At 41.3% G+C, this 9907-nt stretch overlaps 1 protein-coding gene across 1 annotated transcript in view; it reads right to left on the reverse strand.

Moving 5' to 3' along the window:
- LOC109481659 overlaps nucleotides 1-9907 on the reverse strand; it is a 46053-nt gene that overhangs the window by 10526 nt on the left and 25620 nt on the right. Inside the window, exons 19-21 of the mRNA XM_019784237.1 lie at nucleotides 879-955; nucleotides 550-588; nucleotides 15-313 (exon numbers count right to left, since the gene is read on the reverse strand). Coding sequence (XP_019639796.1) covers nucleotides 15-313; nucleotides 550-588; nucleotides 879-955 — 415 coding nt within the window. The remainder of the gene's footprint in view (nucleotides 1-14; nucleotides 314-549; nucleotides 589-878; nucleotides 956-9907) is intronic.

A 9907-nucleotide genomic window follows, 5' to 3' on the forward strand; every position in this document is an offset into this window, starting at 1 on the left:
TGCACGGTACCGACGGACTTGACGTCTTCCCAGTTGTACGGACTCCCACTCTGCGACTTTTGCAGCTTGAAGGCTTTTACGTCGTGCGTGGTGTCTCCGAAGCTCTGTACCGCGATTTGTGAGAGAGTGTGGGGCGCCTTGAGATCCAGCACGATGTACCAGTTGTTGAAGTTCCTTCTGGTGTTAATGGGGTTCCAGAAGGTCGTAGTGTCCCCATCCAAGGCTTTGGCGGCATCGTATGTCTTTCCTCCATTCTTCCATGGTGTGCCGGCGGAGTCCACAACCCAGGACGGGTCCCTCCGCAGCCACGCACCTGGAGAGGAATATAGAGAACAAAGATTAACACTTTGCAAAAACAATATACATTGTGCGTTAATAGCATCAATTAATGGTATTAGGCAGGTTATACATTCAAAATAATTTGATAATTCAAAATGTGCCTCTCCTATAAATATTCTTCCTAACCTTTTTAGAATTGTGTCTTAAAGACGCAATGGGTTGTTTTACTCTAGAAGTTAGTGCTTGAGATATTTGTAGACATTTCCCTACCTGATGGTCCTTTAGGAGAACCTCCTCCGGTCAAAGCATCTGCAACAGATTGTGTCTTTCAGAGCAGAACCGGCATCTTATCACTTTTAATCTTGATAAAGCTTTACCCCTATTAAAATTGCAAATATGTCTAAATATCTAACAAGGAAGGATAACGATATTAAAGCTATGAACGTTTTTACACTAAGAGTGATACAATGAAAATGATTTCCAGTATTATCTTTAAAAATTCGTGAACAAATGTAAGCACTTCGTCCTGTCGACGTTACCTATGACAAGATTGCCACAATTGCCACAATAGAAGAATAGAATATTAGAAGACACGATACCTGAGATGAGATAAACCTCATTTCCCCAGGCTCCCCCTTCCCCGTCGTCCTTGCAGGTTGTATAGGGCCCGTACTTCCTGTAGCTTCTCCAGGCGTACGCAGATCCGGCACACCAGCCGCCATGTTGGACCGCAAAGATACGGAAGCCTTTCGACTTGGCCACCTGGTAGCACTTGTTGATGGCGTCGGCGCCTGCGGTATAGCTGCCGTCTAACCGGGCGTCTTTCCCCTCCAGAGTAGGGATGGCGCGATTTCCTGAGTCCCTCCAACAACCTAGGCTGATGTACGGCTTGGGAACATATCCTGTGGAAACAGGAGCAACATTAAACAACGATAAAAGTGACAAAAATATTTGAAATTGTGTCTTTTCGTCCATGGACGCAAGGGAAAGGCACTGGAATTCCGCACGTTAGATGCAAAAATAGGCAAAGGGCAAAGGGATACAAAAACTTGATCCGATCACGAAATGTGAAAACGAAGAACAAAACTATGCCTTACCGGAAGGCAAAGTTACTGGGACGCCTGCAAGAAAAACAAGACATGTTTAGAAAAAGTATCAACTGGACCTCGACACCAAGTTTTATACAAGATTTGTTTGGTACATAAAAAGTTTTAGGTATATAAAGTTTCATGTTTTTGAAACATTTAGCATCCTGTAGCCTTTGGTGTTCTTATACAGAACTGATGAGCCCATATTTACAGCTCATGGGATACACCTTTAATATGAAACGGTTATTCGCAAGATATTCAAGGTGTATATAGTGTCATAAGGCCTGGTGATTTCCGATGACCATCGGATAAATAGCCGAATGGAATAGCCGAACCAGACCTTTTGGCAAAACATGCACCAAGGAACAGACTGATCATTAACGTTATCATCACAAACATCAATAATCTTCCTAAAAAAATGTCTACATCATTTACTCCTTGAGGTTCCTCATATCAGTTGCAATACCGTTGGTCTGTCTGTCTCCTTGTTTGCTTCCAAATGCCATATGCGGCAGAGCACTTGTTCAACCTCAGCGCTGCCATTTTATTTTTACTTTCCAACATTTCATGACATAGTGACAGCAAACTCAAGTTATTATATTTCAGTCCATACCATGGTATGGATGAAATATATTGTGTTCTCTCATGTTTCTCCTCCTTCTCCTTCTTCTCCTGCCAAACAGTCAAAGGGATTCAACTCCGCCATCATTCAGCCAAATGACCCAAACTTTGGCATGGAGGTAGAGTGGGCCAATACCCAGATGCATTTTTTTTTTCATTTTTTCGATACATGCCTTTGAAACATTTTTATGAAGGTTTTTTGGGGCATTTTTCGCCAAAAAAATGGATTTTTGGATCCTGAGCCCTGGTTTTACAACCAAATGATCTGAAATTCGGTATAAGGGTACCTTGAACATGTGTCTACAGAATAGCAGTCACGTATTTGGCATACATCACTTCCAAATGACTCATTTGGGGGACTTTAATGGCTATTTTCAGCACAAAAAGGGCCAAAAGTGCTATACCCGTTCCATGTTCTATCTAAAGAATGGCCGGTTCCATCCATGGAACACGCGTTCCATTGCGAGTTACCTGGGGTCACATTGCACGTAAGTCGTGCGTAATGACCCACACATTCAATTTTATGTGCCTAAAACCTTCAAAATGTATCAAATCTCATCATTGTTAGTATTTGCATACCTGTAATAAGATTTAGTAAAGCTTTCGAGATTCAATGTGCTTGTTCTTGCATCTTTGTTCTCAATTACATGTACATAGCTACTATATGATTCATTTATTTGAGAATCTTTGCTAGTTTTACACTGGGGTAAGTTTGGAATAGTCCACTTTTGCATGGGAGGGAGATGGACTGAAATATGCTGTATTTGCTCCCAAGCAAATGTCGGCCTTTCTAGTTATAATACTAACTTATTTTATGCCGACACCAACGCAGAGGACAAATACAGTCAATACAACGACAAATACAACGATCATATTGCCTTGTAAAAGTCACAAGGCAATATGCATGGGAAATGGGGTAAAGTCTACAATCTCTAATGTTCTTGTTGTACGAGGTTTAGTCGTACTAAAATTACTGAAATTATCATAATACTTGCCGTGAGTCCGTACTTGTCTCTGACATACAGACACAATTACAGCTAGTGTGTTGTGGATTTGATTTAATTTGATATGAAGCCGTATAAAGACTGCCCCAACTAGCGGTGTTGTTGTGTTTCAATGCATGTTCTTCCTCACCTGTTATGAAGTAGACTTCGTTCGCCCAGGCTCCTCCTTCTCCATCTGACTTACATCCCGACGAGGGCCCGTGCTTCCGGTAGGTGCCCAGGGCAGTAGCAGAGCCAAAACACTCGCCGCCATTTTGGACGGCGAAGACGGAGAACCCGCGAGACTTGGCCACCTGTATGGTTAGGGTTACATCATTTCATGAGCATTGATGAAGCAATTCTGCAAATTTTTTTCAGAGAAGTCACTCCTCGACTAATTTAGATTACTTCGACATCTCCCTATGTCAGATAGTTAAATTTGCTAAATTGTAATACTGTTCTATCTATGGATCAAACTCAAAGTCGAATAGCGCCCTTTTTATGCTTCCACCGCCCATCTCTTGTATGTGGATTTTGTTACTTTTCTGCTGTCTTAATTTCACAAGACAAACTTAAAATCGTAATTATGAGAAAAGGTCTTTAAAGCAAGAGAATCATTGCACCTGGTAGCACTTCTCGAATGCGTTAGCACGGGAGGCGTAAGCCCCGTCCAGCCGTTCGTCCGTCCCCTCTAGTTCGGCGATGGCTCGGTCGCTGGTGTCTTTCCAACAGCCCAGGCTGAAGTACTTAGGACCCTGGACTCTTGCAACCTCTCCAGCTGTAAACAGATGTTGAACTCCTTCGTTAGATTAAGTAACCCCCACAAAGGCTTATCATATTGCTTTATTTCTACGACAAAATATGTGTTAGAAAAAGAGTTATATGTCAAAACATCATTTCAACTATTCAATTCTTGATTATTTTTCATATAATTATAATCCAGTGTTTACTAAACACATACATTTAAAGCTCTGATGCATTTTCTTACAGAGAAAGATAGAATCCAATATGTCAAAAGGGTGCACAGCATAATCTTTCGTTTTTGTATGGTAGCTGGCAATCGATATACTCACCTATTTTCGCTGTGCTGAACATATCTGAAACACAAAAGAAAATAACTTATAGCAATAAAAAATACCCTTATAACATATGAAACAACTCTCTCTTAAATAAGATATAGTAGTTAAAAAGGTATATAGTACTAGATAGAAATACAATACCTGAGACAAGATAAACCTCATTTCCCCAGGCTCCCCCTTCCCCGTCGTCTCGGCAGGTTGTATAGGGCCCGTACTTCTTGTGGGTACTGTGGGCGAAGGTAGCCGACCCCGCACACCAGCCGCCGTTTTGGACCGCAAAGATACGGAAGCCTTTTGACTTGGCCACCTGGTAGCACTTGTCGATGGCGTCGGCGCGTGCGGTATAGCTGCCGTCTAACCGTGCGTCTGTCCCCTCCAGAGTAGGGATGGCGCGATTTCCTGTGTCCCTCCAACAGCCGATACTGAAGTATGGCTTGTGAACATATCCTGTGGAAATGCAATCAAAATTGCACAATTTGATGTTTAGTGTCAGATGTTTGGTTCAGGTGAGTCTGGCATTGGTATTTTGTGTGTTGAATAAAAGATAACTCCACCGAAAAATAAGTTAATCGTGCATTACAGAAAGAATGTAAAATTACTTACCAACAGGCAATGTTTTGGTGGCGCCTGGAAGAAATACAAGAAAGATTAGAATGCTTATTCATACCTTGGATGTATCCTCATAGTAATAGCTATAGGCTTTACTTTATACTATTGATGTAATTTTTCTGTGGCAAAAAGCTGTAATCAAAATATTTTACTTCTAGTTTTGTAGCGCGGATACAAAGATGCTTCTGGTAGTCAAAACTAATTTGTGTTTTCATTCGCGAGCGTTTCTGTCTAGACCTCTTGTTGGTCCTAAACAACAGCTAAGAGATGAATCCTTAGCGCTTTTTATATATATATATAATTTATCAACAGGATGGAAAGGGTTAAAACAATAAGCTATGTGAAAAATGAGGAAAGTCTCAACTTTGATGGTCTTTTCTTGGAAGATATTTATCTAATTTTAATAGATGTTGCACCTCACCTGTTATGAGGTAGACTTCGTTCGCCCAGGATCCTCCTTCTCCATCTTTCTGACATCCCGCCGAGGGTCCGTACCTCCGGTAGGTGCTCAGAGCAGTAGCAGAGCCAATACACTGGCCGCCATTTTGGACCGCGAAGACGTAGAACCCGCGAGATTTGGCCACCTAATAAAGACACGGTTTCTACATTACATGAGAATTCATACACAGCTCATTGCTTTCCTAAAATTGAACATTTATTGTCAGACATACAACTTTATGATTTGTTTTGAAAAACAAGCTGTACTGTCTGGTTTTAACAGTGTCATGGAATTCTACACTAAAAATTATCCTACTTTTCATAGAGATCCTGTGATTTCATGAGTAGTTCTTAGAATGCGAATGGTCAATAACATAGAGCCACTTGAGTCCAAAAACTCTCACAAGAAGGCCAAATCAGACCCTAACGACGAGATATTGAGTAACACAGGTTACTTGTATATGACCGAAATGGCTTGGTCAACCGGGCCTCAAGGTCAACCAGTACACACGGAAAACGTCGTTAGGAGACATGTTTGCTTCTACCAATTAAAACAAACTTTAGAGAACCTGGTAGCACTTCTCGATGGCATCAGAACGGGCGGTGTAAGATCCGTCTAGCCGTTCGTCTGTCCCCTCTAGTATGGTGATGGCTCGGTTGCTGCTGTCTTTCCAGCAGCCCAGGCTGATGTACTTCGGACCGGCTGTAGGGACGAGAAACAGATTAGTTTTTAGTATTACCCTAAATGCACCACTTTCTATAGTACATTCCATGTAATCCCAGCAGTTGTAAACATACCATCTATTCAGAATGCAGATAAAGAATTGAAGATAGACTAGAGAGGAGAAAAAAAGGTCGAGTTAGTGGCACTGGGCACTTTGACGCAGAACTTACCACATACTGGTACGTCACACTTCTCCCATTCCGTGCCGGCATCCGTGGTGTAGCACCAAACTCCGTCTTTGCCGTCGGGATTCCGGCAGTAGTTGTTGTTCTCCAGACCAGATGTTGGGTAAGTATCAGGTGTCTTGGTGTGCTTGTGTGGCGTCTGACTGTTCCAGTTCTGACACGTCTTGCCTGATGTGGTCACAGAAACGGTTCCTCGGTAGCTTACCCCATTTTCCACCTGGCATTTTTCTGGTAATATAAAAAAAATACATAAAAGAGGTCGTTGTCGTTCATTACCATGACAGGATTGGGGAGGGGGAGATGTTTAGCTGTTTTTATTCATTGCTCCAATCTTTAATACAACCGTTACACACCATGGGTCATATGTATGTTCCTAAAATGAATGTTTTTTTTACATGAACAGAAAGGCAATTTTAGAGGAGTGCTTTTAGGTATTCGAAGTGATGTATTAAAAAGGGACTGATAATCGGCATACTAACCTTCGCTTGCGCTAAAAACATCTGAAAGACACAAAACAAAGTTATTGCTATGATCGTTTTAGAGATTTATATCAAAGTTCAATAATAGAGATTGTTTACAATGTCGCCTTCTTCAAGACTTATCTGGGATTGCTTTATAATATAATAAAGAGACCAAACTTGAAGAAAATTGCCACGGTACAGAATCAGGTAAAAAGGTTAATGACACGATACCTGAGATGAGATAAACCTCATTTCCCCAGGCCCCCCTTCCCCGTCCTTCTGGCAGGTTGTATAGGGACCGTACTTCGAGTAGCTTCTCCAGGCGTCAGCAGACCCGGCACACCAGCCGCCATTTTGGACCGCAAAGATACGGAAGCCTTTTGACTTGGCCACCTGGTAGCACTTGTTAATGGCGAGGGTACGTGCGGTATAGCTGTCGTCTAATCGTGCGTCTTTCCCCTCCAGAGTAGGGATGGCGCGAGTTCCTGAGTCCCTCCAACAGCCGAGGCTGATGTACGGCTTGGGAACATATCCTTTTGATAAATCAAAAGTTCAACATTAATTCAATGTGTGGCATTAGACATTAGCTGGCAGCCATGAAGCTGCTCAAAGCCATGCTGAACGCAGACCATCCCCTCCATGACATGGTGGAGGGGCTGATGAGCACTGGGAGGTCCTTAAGGACGCGGGAGGACTCAGGGTTCCCATGGCAAGAACCTCCAGACTGCAGAATTAAATTCTGCATCACACTATCAGATTTTACAACAGTCAAATGCAGCATTAGTTTTTATGTGTTGCATATATTTTCATTGTCGTAAATCTGTATGTTTTGTTTGTACCCACGTTGTATTTTTATGTAATATTACGTAAGGTCAGCACAGTTCAGCGGTCTATAATTTGTTATGTGCTGCTGCTGGGCTAAACCACTGTTTTTGAATAAAGAATGAACCTTTGTCTATTTACACTTGAAGTCAGAAATTGTATATTTTATGCTAGATACAGGATTTTTCTAAGATTACAGTTACTGAAACATCATCTTAAAATCGTCTTTCAGACATACCATATAGTAAAATGACGTACCTGAAGGTAAAGTTACAGAGACTCCTGAAAGAAATAAGAGAAATGTTAATAAGACATATCTATTTGTATACGGAAACCTTATTCTATACATAATGCTCCCTAAATGTACAAACGCTGCTAGGCAAATACGTTGCACTCATGTAAGCCTGACGCTGGAACTCTTGCAAATAGTTATAATCTACTTTTCATTTTACCCAAAGTATTATGTTAAATACTCCATATGTACCTGGGTCTTCCTACGTCTTTGTATGTGTCCAAATACAACAAGCAGCATAACCATTGTAAAAACTCAGTGCTTTCTAAAGGCAGAAAGCAATGTGGATATGGGAGGTTTTTACCTTTGACATTCTTATTTTACGATATCTAAAATCATCATAATTCCTGCCAAACGTGAGATCTGGTCGTCTGCAAACATTACTGCAGTTGTGCTGTTGTGCTCGTTGTGTTCAAATGCATGTTCCTCCTTACCTGTTATGAAGTAGACTTCGTTCGCCCAGGCTCCTCCTTCTCCATCGGACTTACATCCCGACGAGGGCCCGTGCTTCCGGTAGGTACCCAGGGCAGTAGCAGAGCCAAAACACTGGCCGCCATTTTGGACGGCGAAGACGGAGAACCCGCGAGACTTGGCCACCTATATGGTTAGGGTTACATCAGTTCATGAGCATTGATGAAGCAATTCTGCAAATTTTTTTCAGAGAAATCACTCCTCGACTAATTTAGATTACTTCGACATCTCCCTATGTCAGATAGTTTAATTTGCTAAATTGTAATACTGTTCTATCTATTGATCAAACTCAAAGTCGAATAGCGCCCTTTTTATGCTTCCACCGCCCATCTCTTGTATATAGATTCTGTTACTTTTCTGCTGTCTTAATTTCACAAGACAAACTTAAAATCGTAATTATGAGAAAAGGTATTTAAAGCAAGAGAATCATTGCACCTGGTAGCACTTCTCGAATGCGTTAGCACGGGAGGCGTAAGCCCCGTCCAGCCGTTCGTCTGTCCCCTCTAGTTCGGCGATGGCTCGGTCGCTGGTGTCTTTCCAACAGCCCAGGCTGAAGTACTTAGGACCCTGGACTCTTGCAACCTCTCCAGCTGTAAACAAATGTTGAACTCCTTCGTTAGATTAAGTAACCCCCACAAAGGCTTATCATATTGCTTTATTTCTACGACAAAATATGTGTTAGAAAAAGAGTTATATGTTAAAAAATCATTTCAACTATTCAATTCTTGATTATTTTTCTTATAATTATAATCCAGTGTGTACTAAACACATACATTTAAAGCTCTGATGCATTTTCTTACAGCGATAGATAGAATCCAATATGTCAAAAGGGTGCGCAACATAATCTTTCGTTTTTGTATGGCAGCTGGCAATCGATATACTCACCTATTTTCGCTGTGCTGAACATATCTGAAACACAAAAGAAAATAACTTATAGCAATAAAAAAACCCTTATAACATATGAAACAACTCTCTCTTAAATAAGATATAGTAGTTAAAAAGGTATATAGTACTAGATAGAAATACAATACCTGAGACAAGATAAACCTCATTTCCCCAGGCTCCCCCTTCCCCGTCGTCTCGGCAGGTTGTATAGGGCCCGTACTTCTTGTGGGTACTGTGGGCGAAGGTAGCCGACCCCGCACACCAGCCGCCATTTTGGACCGCAAAGATACGGAAGCCTTTTGACTTGGCCACCTGGTAGCACTTGTCGATGGCGTCGGCGCGTGCGGTGTAGCTGCCGTCTAACCGATCATCTGTCCCCTCCAGAGTAGGGATGGCGCGATTTCCTGTGTCCCTCCAACAGCCGATACTGAAGTATGGCTTGTGAACATATCCTGTGGAAATGCAATCAAAATTGCACAATTTGATGTTTAGTGTCAGATGTTTGGTTCAGGTGAGTCTGGCATTGGTATTTGGTGTGTTGAATAAAAGATAACTCCACCGAAAAAATGTTAATCGTGCATTACAGAAAGAATGTAAAATGACTTACCAACAGGCAATGTTTTGGTGGCGCCTGGAAGAAATACAAGAAAGATTAGAATGCTTATTCATACCTTGGATGTATCCTCATAGTAATAGCTATAGGCTTTACTTTATACTATTGATGTAATTTTTCTGTGGCAAAAAGCTGTAATCAAAATATTTTACTCCTAGTTTTGTAGCGCGGATACAAAAATGCTTCTGGTAGTCAAAACTAATTTGTGTTTTCATTCGCGAGCGTTTCTGTCTAGACCTCTTGTTGGTCCTAAACAACAGCTAAGAGATGAATCCTCAGCGCTTTTATATATATATATATATATATATATATATATATATATATATATATATATATATATATATATATATATATATA

The sequence above is a fragment of the Branchiostoma belcheri genome, unplaced genomic scaffold, assembly GCF_001625305.1.
Source record: "Branchiostoma belcheri isolate BF01 breed outbred unplaced genomic scaffold, Haploidv18h27 scaffold57, whole genome shotgun sequence".
Taxonomy (NCBI): Eukaryota; Metazoa; Chordata; class Leptocardii; order Amphioxiformes; family Branchiostomatidae; genus Branchiostoma; species Branchiostoma belcheri.